This window comes from Brienomyrus brachyistius, chromosome 3 (genome assembly GCF_023856365.1).
Source record: "Brienomyrus brachyistius isolate T26 chromosome 3, BBRACH_0.4, whole genome shotgun sequence".
NCBI lineage: Eukaryota > Metazoa > Chordata > Actinopteri > Osteoglossiformes > Mormyridae > Brienomyrus > Brienomyrus brachyistius.
Genome location: NC_064535.1, coordinates 17,667,718 through 17,681,579, shown reverse-complemented (window position 1 = coordinate 17,681,579; position 13,862 = coordinate 17,667,718). Strand labels below are relative to the sequence as shown.

The following is a 13,862-nucleotide window of genomic DNA, read 5'->3' as shown; positions in this document are numbered from 1 at the left end:
TTTGGGTACATGCCATCTGTGTATTTATGATCCCAAGAGTGTAAAATTGGCTAACAAAGCCACAGTGACTGGAAATGGGTCGTGCAAACAGGCCTACATGTTTGTTGTCTTTTCTCAAAGAACTGTCCCACCTAATTTAGATAATTCAGACAGATTTAACTTACTGTATTTATACCTCTGTTTTGCATCCATCCTATAATCTTAAAAAATAGATTAGAAACGAAGAGTTGACCCCCCTTTGAAACCCCATTGATTTCAGGATGTCATCAGTGGAGCTGCTGTCTAATTTACAGCTTTTAATCCCAGTGTGAGAGTTGTTTGCATGTTGTTTTCAATGACACACCAACATTTAAGCTCAGAACTGGTTACTTTGTTTTCGCCATCCCACCCTTATTATTCTTATTTCTATTTTTCTTTATTATTATTTATTTATTTATTTAGTATAATCACGGTACTAGGGTGGGTGAGTTCGGAGTGGCCACACTAGAATTGAATATCTTTACCCTGTAACTTTCATTTAAAATAAAGTTGTCCTCCCAAGAGTGGGGGGGGAGGGGTGGTGGGCAAAATAAATAAATAAATAAATAAATTTTAAAAAGAGAACTGGTCACCAGTTAAGTCCAGTTAAGTTACTTTACTTAGACAACAATTCTGTGCAGCTTATGTCTATAAAAATGTGGCTGGTGTGCTGGAGTAAAAGATGGTGAAACAATGAATTAAGATCCCAAATTATGTGATCAATCCACAAATGCTAATACTAAAATTTAGAGGCAGTAAGCATAAGGATGGAGAAAAGCCGCTGAATAATTGCCTGATTGATGCATCCTCCCAGTGGATCTCCCAGCTAATGACCATGCACATGCCATCCATAGCAGTCCCTAATGGCACATTTGGATGCTTTTGTGTCTTTTCCCCGGAGAAGCTGGAGCACGCTGCTTCCCGACGCCAGCCACAGACAGCACCTGATGCATGTTGTGGACGTGTGTCCCTCTCATCCCGCTCGTTGATCTTACCTTGGCCAATAGCCAGCTTATCATCAAAATTCATGACAGATTCATCATTGCCTTTCAGTCTTTTGAATTGAAATCTTAATTCAGCAGAAGTAGCTAGGCAATAACAAGGCTTTGCTTTGGGTGGCTAACCTTCTCTTTTCACACTGCGCGAGATTCCAGTGAGTTCACTGGAGCTTGTTCTGAAAGTTCTGACCAGTGACAGATAACAACACAAAATAGGTAAAAGAATGGCAGCTTCACCAACGTGAAACCCCAGAAATCCAAAACAAACATAATGCCAAAAATCCTGAATGTAATCTGGATGTAAATGTTCTTATCATAATCAATAAATCCCTTAACTCTGTAATCCCAACCCATGTTTAAAAATGAAAACAAGCATGTTTCTGTTTCAAGAACTTCTTGTCTTTTCATGATTTGGAACTGAAACTCAATTTTAATATTCTTTTTAGAATATGTATAATTTAATAATGAAGGTTTGACATTAGCCTACAGATTTTCCAGCACGTGCACCATGTTTCATTATGATTACATAAAAGATTACAACAGAAAGGAAGAGATAGATTAACGAGAAAATTGATTTTGTCCCATTAATGCATGCAATATTTGGTGGTAGAAACAGTATGAGGGGCAACCATGTGTGTAGCCCTAAGATGACATTTGAATCCTGTTGTAATTAGAATGTAATTATATTCATGTTAACACTGCTGGAAGGGCCAGGCGAAAGCATGAGCATTTAACTGTAATACTGTTCAGTAGCCTCATTTTTTAATTATAATTGAATGGTGGCCACAGTTACAGAAATATTAAATGTGTGTGTCTGTGTAAATGGTCATTTGTTTATTTTGTCTCCTCAGCTTTGTGAAAAATATTCTCCCAATGAAACATTTCTTGCATATTTACAACTTGGAAACATTATATTATCAGGATACAAGCACCTAATGCTTGAGCCTCCCTGGTCTAAACTGACCCATATCCATCCATCCATTTTCCAAACCGCTTATCCTACTGGGTTGTGGGGGTCCGGAGCCTATCCCAGAAGCAATGAGCACGAGGCAGGGAACAACCCAGGATGGGGGGGCCAGCCCATCACAGGGCACACTCACACACCATTCACTCCTATGGGCAATTTAGTAACTCCAATAAGCCTCAGCATGTTTTTGGACTGTGGGGGGAAACCGGAGTACCCGGAGGAAACCCCACACCGACATGGGGAGAACATGCAAACTCCACACACATGTGACCCAGGCGGAGACTCAAACCCGGGTCCCAGAGGTGTGAGGCAACAGTGCTAACCACTGCACCACCATGCCGCCCCTTCTCCTTGAACCACTCTTTGACAGTTTGAACCAGATGAATCTTGGCATAATTGTCCTGGAATATGTCCATGCAATTAGGAAAGAAAAAATCCATTTATAGGATAGCCTGGGCATTCAGTAGATTCAGGTACTCAGCTGACTTCACTTTATTGCTGCTTAAAGTTGCTGAGCTGTGAAAATGAGGCAGTCATTGGCTCCTAAGCACAAACAGTGACTTTTTTGGCCAGGCAGTATAAATGAGGATATGAAGCCAACTGGGAGAGTCCATGGTTAAAAGCCCAGACACAGTCAATTAACACAAGGCTGAAGCTGTTATAAATCCTCATTAACCATTCATATTGTATCATGGCAGTCAGGCTTAATATGTAGCCGATATAGCAAAATATTTTATCGCAATTTTCTTGCCATGTCAGTCAATGTTGATAATTATCATAATATAATTGCTAAATTCTTATTTTCAATAATTTGATATTTCTTTAGTCTGAAGATCCACTTATGCATAAAAGCCCCTTAGGATTCCCCCTTAAAGGTGACCCCGTATTCCTGTGTTGTGATTCGCCCTTGTGTTGCAGGCGTCCCTCCATAGGCCTGTAATTCGGGAACCCTAGTAAACACCAACTGTGTACTGACCTAGTATTCTTTAGGTCTTATAATACATTTTTTCTTTATTCTATGGAATATACAAGAATGCACTTTGCAAAATGCCCAGTCATTCATTTTTTATCAAATCCAGGGTTGTGGGGGGGGGGGGGGGGCCTGGAGCCCATGTCAGGCAGCACAGGTCACACAATGGATAGAGAATTTATCTAACTGTGATGGGATTTTATATGTAAAGCACATTTGAAAACAGAAATGGACTCAAAGTGCTTTCCAGTTTAGAAAGAATTAAATTGTTACTAGTCATAATTTAAATTTCAGATATCCGAAAGGATACCGCCATTTTAGATATCCATAATATAATTCCGAATATCCGAAATTAAAATTATGACTAGTAACAAATGGATTGTAGATAGGCCTATCTGAAATGGGAGTTTTCCCTAGTAAGAATTTAATTGCAGGATATTCATTCTGGATATTTGAAATATAATTATGGATATCTGAAATTAAAGGCGCAATAGACATGAATGGCAAAAGTGACGCAATTTCTCCTAGGAAGAATGACGATATGGATATCTGCAATGACAATTGTGGATAGGAAGAATGCCATTGTGGATATCTGAAATGCTCTTTTTCACTAGGAATAATTAAATTACGGATATCTGCAATACATGTCCAGTCTAGCGATTAAATGTTAAAATCGCCACTTGTACTTTGTAAAGATTTAAAGATATTTAAATGGAATTGTGACTAGGAGAAATGAAGTTTTAGATATCTTGAAATACATTTTCTACAAGGAAGAATGCGATTGTGGAAATCTGTAATTGCCATTTTGACTAGCAAGAATACAATTTCAAAAAAGCTATTGTGAATATCTAAATGCAATTACGGATAGGAGTGTGACTTCATTACAGTGATCCCCCAGCTATATCGCGGATTTTTCCTCGACGCGTCACAGTTCTCTGAGTATCACGTACCTTGCTTGTGGTCCGATTGTTTTCATTTTGTTTTAAGCCCTACGACGGCTCCTGCATCTTCTAAGCCTAATTGTAGTAGTGAACCTAAGCGCCAGAGGAAGACTTTGGCCATTCAGGAGAAGGTAAAATTCCTGGATATGCTTCGGGAAGGAAAGTATTACGCGGACGTCGCTCGCCTTTATGGCTTGAATGAATCGACGGTACGATACATCAAGAAAGATGAAAAGAATATAAGAGCCGCATCACTTTCCTTTCGTCAAACAAGAAAGAGGGTGGCAACTCCTCCTGATAAAGCCATCCTTAAAATGGAATCGCATACGTATACATTACATATTATTATTATTATATTATGTTACTCATATCCTTAGCCCGACATCCACATATCTTATGTGTTGTTTTAATAAGTTTACATGCGTTTAAAGTGTGTAGGAGGGGTATATATTTTAAGGCTTAAACTATATATATATATATAAGTATATAGCGTATTTTCATCTGTCGGTGATAGATGTGGAACGCAACTTCCGCGATAGGCGGGAGATCACAATAAATGTTAAAACGGCTTGCCATAATCGTTCCGATGCCTTATCTGCTATTTCTCCCGAAAAGCAGTGAGAACTGCTTTTCAGTTAATTTACCTGGTAAAATTAAGTTTAAATAAATGAAATAAATGCTGCAATAGTACACGTAAGTTAGTTGTTTATTTATTGTTGGTTACAGTAATGTTTCGCTGCTTTGTTTCATCGTCTAGTCTGTGAAGAAGGCATTCAAGTAAGAATTGCATTGTACTCTGTACATAACAATAAAAACTTTGAATCCTTGAAGTAAATGTATTTGATCTTTTTCCTGGCAGCTATCTTTTTACACGGGGCTACTATACACTTTGGGGGATTTTTCACTGCTAACAGTTTGGATTAGGAGTTGGTTATAGTAAAAGAAGTAATGTGCATGCAGGTGATATTTATACAGATTTATCTACAGTTCTACATCCTTCTGGCAGTGCGGCCATTGCAGTCAGATCTCGCACACAACGACCAGCAGAAGTTGTCCGACTTCGCTGCAGTCAGTTTATACTCCATTGCTGCAGCCGCCGGAAGATCTCGCTCCACGTCACGTCAGATGCAGACAGACCTAAACCAAAATGGAACGCACCCATTGTTTAGCAAAAGGAGGAAATTCGGAAATAGGTCACGTGGCCTGTCTCAGACATCTGTAGGTGCCGCTTGATTGCGCAAGAAAATAACGATTTTTTTTTTATCTTACACTCCTTATGAGATTAATAATCGCCTATAAATCTTCTCTGGAAAACAATGACCTGAGAAACATTCACTGATTAGTTTAATCCCGAATAATCTCGTCTAATAACACAATGAAACCACATAGTAATCTGGCTCTTTTATATCACGTTTTTCCTTTCTTATAGTTTTCAGAATGACAGCTTCTTAGAGACATTATTCCCATTATTTTTTATTTAACCTCTTAATCCAAACCGCAAAGTAATGTTGTCCACCCTGGTGCAGCCTATGTATTTAGTAAAACAGCAGTCTAAACAAAGTACACCATATAAATGTGGACTATTCAAAATCGAATTTACACCATACCTCTTAAATTTAGTTTTCTGTATTGTGCAGAGCATTTGTAAATATTTTGCATCTTTCAAAAAAATCTTCAAACGTAACTATAGACCTATAGGGCTATAGTTTAATAAAATTTTGCCCTGAGTTTAGTGACTAGATTTTTTAGCCTTATCAGTAAACCCTATCAGTAATTGTCGGAAAAGCCAATACTTACGTTGACAGTTTTGAAGATTTTATGAAAGTTAGGAAAGACATCCCATAAATAGTAAAATAATAAACGAAGAACTCCAATTGGACTAATTTCTCTTTAAACGATGCACCCTCTGATTATAGCCTATATATGATGCTAGAGTAAAAGGGTGAGCAAAAGGTGCTGAAGATGCCGCAGCAATGCTTACTGTGGGAATCCCTCATTTTATCTTTTAACAAACATGGGATGGTTTAAATGCTTTCTCCTAGTTGAAAGAATGATGAAAGTCCTCCCCATCACGGCTGAGGTCGTGGGATCGAAAATAGAACATGTGCATAACCCAACGTTAGGACCTTTCAATAGTTAAGATGAAATGTTAGAACATCCACTTTCCAGAAAGGAAAGCAAGTTTATACGTATACTAGAGATTTCTGCAAATACGAACAATGGATCTTGGTGGCATAAAGCTTTGGGTATATATTTCTATATTTAAATCTTCGTTTGAAGCTCTCAAATGAACTTTTACATAGTGCAATTTCTAAATAAAACGAGTTAACAGAAGCGAATCTTTTCTGCATGCCGAACAGAGACACATTTAAAGGGTAATTTTTTCCTTGGACGCTCAATTAAAATCAGTGTAGGAAATATATATTAAAAAAAAAATGAGAAGCGTATTTCACAAGCGTTGATCAGGTCGGACACTTATATGACCTTTCCAGATACACTGTAGACAAATTAGGCAATTTGTAGCAAATCATTTGAATGCAGACACGATGTCATCGAAATCAATTATTTTATTATTTTAATTTTCTTATGTTGCACATATAGGTCTACTCCAAAACCTTAGCAGACGGGTGGACATGAAACTTCTTTTTGAGTTTAAATTAGGGCTACATCACCTTCAGACTGGAGCTTTAAAAAACTATGACCGGTATTATATGAGATTATATGAGAAATAACACGTCACGATGTAGTCTCATTCCTGCACTTATAATTGACGTAGACTCGGAAAACGGTTAACGTAATTTTTTGTCCTAAATACATTTTCTTTGTGAGAAAGGTAGATTTTATGTGTTTCTGTTATGTTCTAGATTAAGGAGGAGTTAGACTAGATTACGTTTTTTCGTAACTTTGTTTTAAAATTATTTAATATTATTATGTTTTATGTCACCTTCTGCTCTACATAACCCGGATTACTTGATGGTAACATTTCAATTCGATTCTTCCAGTTAGAAAACTCGTCTTCCCCTCCCCCCAAAACAATAAACATTAAGCAATTCTCGTTAAATTTGTGGAAGTAATGATTCTGTTTTAACGTCAGAACAAGTTTTTTTTTTCTAATTTCTGTGACTTCACTAAATTCATGGGGGGCAGATCACGAGTTTTAATTACAACAGAAGATTTTTCCAAGTCAGGTTTCGAGGTTTGTTGTCACCTGTTCCGTGGAACATGGTGAAATTCTTATCCCTCAGTTGCAGAAGAGTCAATATAGATTGCAAACAACGCTTTGCAAAAACTACGTATTTACCAAATATGATGCCGTCCAGTACCAACCACTGCCTGATCTTACCAGGATCAAACACAGAAGTGAACTTCTTTCTTGTCGTTTATACGTGCGCAATCATTTTATTTATTTTAAAATCTGTTTACAAAAGAACATTATAAATGAAATTAACCCTATAGCGTAGGCCTATTTGCCAAATAAATTATCTTCACCTTTTTCGAGATGGACATTGTATTATAAATAGATTAAATATTTATAACATTTGAAATTAAAATCTGATTTGTATATTATACACACTAACCTATAATAATATATGCATATTGTCATATATAGGACATATGCTATTATAATTATAAATCCGCAAATTATATACACAACAAATAATGTAATGTTACAATCATAATTCTATAACATCTCAAACATAACGCATTATCTGTAATGGCGTCTTAAACATTTAGTGTAAATTGATTATACTACATATATATAGTCAACTCGTCAAAAAAGGCAAGCCTATAAATCGTATCAGACTGGTGGAGCTTGAATGAAACTTGCATGAATTAAATCAAAATGAAATGCGTGAAGAGATTTTCTGAGAAAACATCAATTTTAATTTTAATCAGCATAAATTAACCATGTAAAATTCTGAGACGTTTTACTACGGCATAGGGAGGATCGACATTTTGTTTAATGTTTCATACGGTTGTTTATTCTTATACTGGTTTAATTCAACATATTCCATTATAATAAAAACAAAAAAAGGGTAGCGTGTAAAGGAGCGCGTCTCCTTTTTACATGACAAGTTGACCAAAATAAAGCAAACAAGTGCTTAGTTTTCACTACAAATGCCAGGACCAAGAACTCTCAAACACAGCATTGAAAGAGCATTTGGACAAAATGCCATGCTAATGCTAAATGGACTATTGCTTAAGACTCTTAAAAAGAAATTTGGTATCCTTTGACCTGAAATAAACTCACAGTTATTAATGAAGCATAAATACCCCTGCAATTCAAATTACAATTATCCTAAATGAAAGTTAATATTTAGTTAATCCTGGGGACAGCTTGTCAGGGAGATTGGGGTCTTTCTTTAATAATGTAACATTAATGCGCGTTCCCCTTGTAATTATCTTTATCAAGGTCTCTGCGCTTAACCTAGATGTTTAATAGAAAGAGGCGGAATCAAATGGAGTTGCGTAAAGCGGTTCTTCTAAACTTCATAAAATGTTACAGAAACAGCAGAGAACGAGAAATGATACTTTCGGAGAGTTAGTAATTAAACGTAGGCTATTTAAATATCTTTGAGTACAGTTTATGAATTGCCAGACTTCATATATTTCAAAGTATAGGCATATTTTTTATTGAAATTTTATGCCAGTCGTATGAATTCCCTGGTTTTATTGTTGTCTTATAATGTAATTCTCGTCCAACGCCAGCTCTGACTACCGAATTGGTACACTTGGCTTTATTTTGGTGTTTAAGGCATAAATCAGAAAATGACAGCAATCTTTAAAGATATTATTTCAGACTGTTTCTTGGTTTAGATTTTAATGCCCTGTGGTTTATGCCCCACAAAATCGAGAAACACTGGGTTTAGCAAAGCAATGTGGATAAGTGAAATCTCTCAACTAGGGTAAAAAAGACTTCGAGAGAAAAATCCTTATCGGATTTGAAGGAAAATTGGAGGCAATTAATCCTTTGGGATTGGAAAAGGGAAACGCCTTCCATAGGGATGACAGATCTTTTTGATCTGATTGGTTACTGAAATTACCCCCTTGGTTTGGCACGAGGATAAATGGTACCCCACATGTTCTCTCCGGTTCCGTCATACTTCGGTGCAGTAGTGTAAATTCGATGACAACCATGACAGGAAAAGAGGATATCCCAGATGTGAAGCCCAAAGTAAAGATTTTAGCGCCGACTTTTGGAATCGACAAAGCCAGACTCGGTGGATCAGGCTTTAGATCTAAAAGTTTCGCCATCACCGATCTCTTGGGTCTCGAGACGGATCTTCAACCAAATCAAGTGGTACCTGGAGTGGGAGGCAACGCTGATGGCCAGAGTGCGGGCTTCGGGGGTTTTTCCTTTGCTGGAGGCTCCCTACCTCTCGGTTTAGGTTTTCTATGTAATCTGGCTGCCCAGCAGCCCCCTGGGACACCTTGCTTTATGCCGAGCCACATACCCCTACTCCAATCCAGAACGGAGACTCATTTCATACAGAACCTGGACCAGCAGAGGGAAAACTATTCTGGTATGTTGCTATCGCTTTTTCGGTTCAGAAGAACTTTTGAAGCAGACGATTTAATTGCGATGAATATGACCTATGTTACGGTAATAACTTTTTTTCTGACATTTTTAATTTAAAACGTCTAAATATTTTTAAGGTTGTTGTATATTACGTGTTTGTATTTTACACATACATCCAAATATGATTTTTAAATTCTGAACTATAGGAATATTTTAAAAACAAATTTTCATGAAGCCTAGCTATATTACCGCAACTGTTGAATAAGTTTTAGTAGGCCTATAAGTAAACAGACAAAGCCCAACAGAGTGGTTAAAATACAAAGTACCTATTCATTAGGTCCAAAATCATCAATGATCTTGGATTACTCATCGTCACTTGCGCCGTTCCACTTAAGTATTTAACATGGGCTTTGCGTCTTTTCAGACGATGACTGTCTTTCAGTGGATCGTAGTGACACAAAGAGTTCCGGAAGTTCACAAAAGAGGAAAAAGAGAAGACATCGGTACGAAATATGCCGAATGAGTTATTCCGCCTAAATATACAGGCTAGATTCTAACGACTGAACTCGCTCTGGCTGTTGTCTTTTCTAGGACAGTGTTCACATCTCATCAGCTTGAGGAGCTGGAAAAGGCGTTTCATGAAGCACACTATCCTGATGTGTACGCCAGAGAAATGCTGGCAATGAAAACCGAATTGCCTGAAGACAGGATACAAGTGTGTAAACAATCGAGCCTTCCACGAATATACGTTGTCAACCGTATTTCACTACAGACTTTGTGTAGGCTATATTATAATATTTATATATAAATTCCCCTACAGCACAGAAAAGAAGTAAATGGCAATATATATTACCCTTTACTCCTTTTCTGTGCTGTAGGGGAATTTTTATACATCACATGTAGCAATGATGGCCTTGCGTTTTCTCCATCCAGGTGTGGTTCCAGAACCGCAGGGCCAAATGGAGGAAGCGGGAGAAGTGCTGGGGCCGCAGCAGCGTGATGGCGGAGTACGGGCTGTACGGCGCGATGGTCCGCCATTCCATCCCGCTGCCGGAGTCGATCATAAACTCTGCCAAGAACGGCATGATGGGCTCGTGCGCTCCCTGGCTGCTAGGTGAGGCGGCAGGAACTTCGCCTTAATGACACTCCATCTCAACCTTTGTATCTAATTCAAGTACTGTGCCGAGACGTTTTGCATGTACAGATGCAGATTAATGTTCCACGAGTGTGGAATTTGCACGTTCTCCTCCTGTTGTGGGGTTTCCTCCAGGTACTCCGATTTCCTCCTACAGTCCAAAAACATGCTGAGGTGGATCGGAGTTAACAAATTGCCTGTAGCTGCCCGTAGCTTCCGGGATAGGCTCCAGAAGCCCCTTTACCCTTTATTGGACAAGCCGTTACAGAAAATGGGTGGACGGATGTTATTTCACTAACCAGTCATGATTGGTAGCACAGATAGGTAACTCCGGGCTACAGTATTTTGGCCCGGATGCCAGTCTTCCTTTTTAAAAAAAGTTAAGCCCCCGACTTAATCCCTGATCTTTTCCATAGCCAGACCCCCCCCCCCGAGTAGGCCTATATTGTTTTTGAAGAAAATCGCATTAAGCCTAAAGATCTGGCAACTCGTTTTACTTTCCCCAAGTCAGTTACATCACACAGATGTTAGGAAACAAGCCGACATATAAAACGATTGTGTGTGCGCATACATATATATATATATATATACATATATATATATATATATATATATATATACATATATATATATATATATATAGCATCACAATTGCTTCGTGTGCTGATATATTATTATTCGCTCAAATGTATCTTGATTTGTGTAATGTGTTTTTCACTGAATGTGTATGTGCCCTAAATCCATTAACCATTTTCCCGTCGCTTACACAGGAATGCACAAAAAGTCAATGGAGGTAGTTAAAATTGTCCCCAGTACCCCAGAGTTAAACGGCGACGCATATGTGGAAGAATCAAAGGGGAAAGACAGCGCCATCGCGTGGCAAAAGCGAGGCGAAACGCCAGAGGACGGCGAAGATACAGCCATGGACCTGTCGCGCGCGTCTAAGCAGCAAAACAGAAGCACATTGAGACTGTCACACACATCTCCCAAAGACTCCGAGAGCGATTCCGACGGCGAAAGCTAAATACGGCGAGCCCGTTCTGCCGCTCTGTCTTACATGGTTTTGTTTCATTGTAAATGTAAATTGGTTTTATAACTTAAAATGACGTGTAATGTTGTTAATTCTAATTTAATCTGTCAGAAGCACTTAAATCTGGCTTTATTCAAGTTATAGAAAACGTCAAATGTCCTAAAATACTTGTCGCATTTAATATGGCTAAGAATTTTCACGAAACATTCGTCTTATGTTCATAATGTAAAATAATTTTATGTTTACAGCTATGCAGTGTTATGTTATCGTCCATCTGATTTTGGTTTCCATGAAGCAGGAAAAAAATGCGAGAAGGACGATTTTTCAGCACTTTAACAGTGTGGATTTTGAATGTGAATAAGAACGTAAATAATAAATAAAATCAAACAACGATACATTTGTTAAGATAAAACTACACTGCCATTGCTTTTTGTGTAATTCTATATTATCGCTTGTCCATCGCGATACACCCACACACCACACCCACTGACAGTACTGTGCTGCTTTCAGTGATAGGGGTTATGGACGTAGCTAGAATTTCTGGGACCCTAACTAAATGTCACCGTGCCACCCTGCCCAATTTCAAACATAATTTTATGTATACAAGTGCTAGGTCTCCCAAATCTGCTAGAGTATCCATGCCCCTACTTGGCCCCTGGATAGGGAGGGAGGGGGGTAGCTACTATAGACTAACTTCATGTATGATGTATAAGAATATGAATAAATACCGGATTAAGCAACTACTGTCTGCCACCTTAGTAAATACTTGTTTGGGGTGTTTCTGAATGACAGCAGGATCAAACCTATGACATTACACCCGAAAATTCAATTACCTTGTTTCATGTGCAATATCTGACTTATTTGCTGAACTAATTATTAAAGCTTGTAAAAATAGGTGAACCAGGGGTGGCAAACCTGATCCATGGAGAGCCGCTGTGGGTGTGGGTTTTTGGGATGACCTCTCAATCAGCCAATAATGAAGCAGTGGTTCTCAACTCCCGTCTTGGGGATCCACTGTTATTGGCTGATTGAGAGGTCATCCCTAACACTCACACCCACAGCGGCTCTCCATGGGTCAGGTTTGTCACCCCTGGCTTACACAATACAGTACACAAAAAACAAATACCCTAGAAATTAAATACACAATAAGTTTCCAATTAAAGCTATGTATTTCAGTTTTGACGACAAATTAAAAGATTATCTTATCCATGGTCAGAGGCAGTGCCCCCCCCCCCCCAAGTCACCTAAGTTGAAATTTCAAATATTTCGCAAGACCAGCATTGCGCTATGCATGAGCACCTCTGCATGAGCAGTTTGTTGGTGCTCTGTATAGACAGACCCAGGTTGTGTCCATCAGATACATAAGTTGAGCAAGTTGCAGTGTTTTTACACTGCAAACATCAAACTTCATCTATGATTTTTATCCCAAGCAATGTTTGTAGTATGTAATTAAATTCACATACCTGCATAATGTGTGTCATGCTTGGGATTTGAGCCTAGAATCCATTTGTTCCACATGTCAAGACCTTATTTAACATTTAACAGTGTTAAATGTAAGCAAAATTAATTATTTCAGTCCAGGAGAATCACATTCTCACAACTTATGGTAACTTGGAGGGTGTTCATCTTCTGATGTGCTGACAAATATTCCAATATTAGAATATGTTATGAGTCCAGGATGAATAGAGCTTATCTGCTTTCTTAACTCCTGCGTGAGTGTGCATGAGATTAAACCTCAAGTCCAACTAAAGTATTGCCAGTGATTGTGTTGGTATTAGCACTTTTTACAATGTTGTTTACTTATGATGAGTATTGTGACACAGGTAACAGATATGATGATGGTGTGCAGAACATAACCAGCCAGACCAAAAAGCATGGAAACGCACAAAAACCATTCGCTCCAACAATTAACTCAAATTCTCCACCATGTTGGCTGCCCTGACTACTTACACATTAAACATTACACATCACATTAACATATGGCACAATAACAACACAATACATGCTAACTTCACATAGTTATGTACACTATTTACACTTGGCACCAGTCCAGCCTGCCACCACACTGTCCAATCGGTACCCCAGTGCTTCAGTATGTTTCATTAAAAACTGCTCCAAAACAATTTGGGGAATATGGTCAAGCTATCTGACAGGGCGAAGGAAAATGTCAAGCATGTAGTTATGAGCACAGTTTGTTAAATGCAGTGTCAGTCCCCATGTGAAGCATCAGTCACTATTCTTTAGTGGTGATCATTTGTTTCTACAACCAGAAGAGAGAGTAC

General features: G+C 38.3%; 1 protein-coding gene across 1 annotated transcript; it reads left to right on the top strand.

Moving 5' to 3' along the window:
* The first annotated feature begins 7,094 nt into the window (after positions 1-7,094).
* vsx1 (visual system homeobox 1 homolog, chx10-like) lies at positions 7,095-12,123 on the top strand. Its single transcript, XM_049007958.1, has 5 exons — positions 7,095-9,419; positions 9,840-9,918; positions 10,007-10,130; positions 10,349-10,529; positions 11,321-12,123. Exons 1-5 carry the CDS (start codon positions 9,023-9,025, stop codon positions 11,572-11,574), a joined length of 1,035 nt encoding a protein of 344 aa, XP_048863915.1. The 5' UTR covers positions 7,095-9,022; the 3' UTR covers positions 11,575-12,123.
* Positions 12,124-13,862: the final 1,739 nt, after the last annotated feature.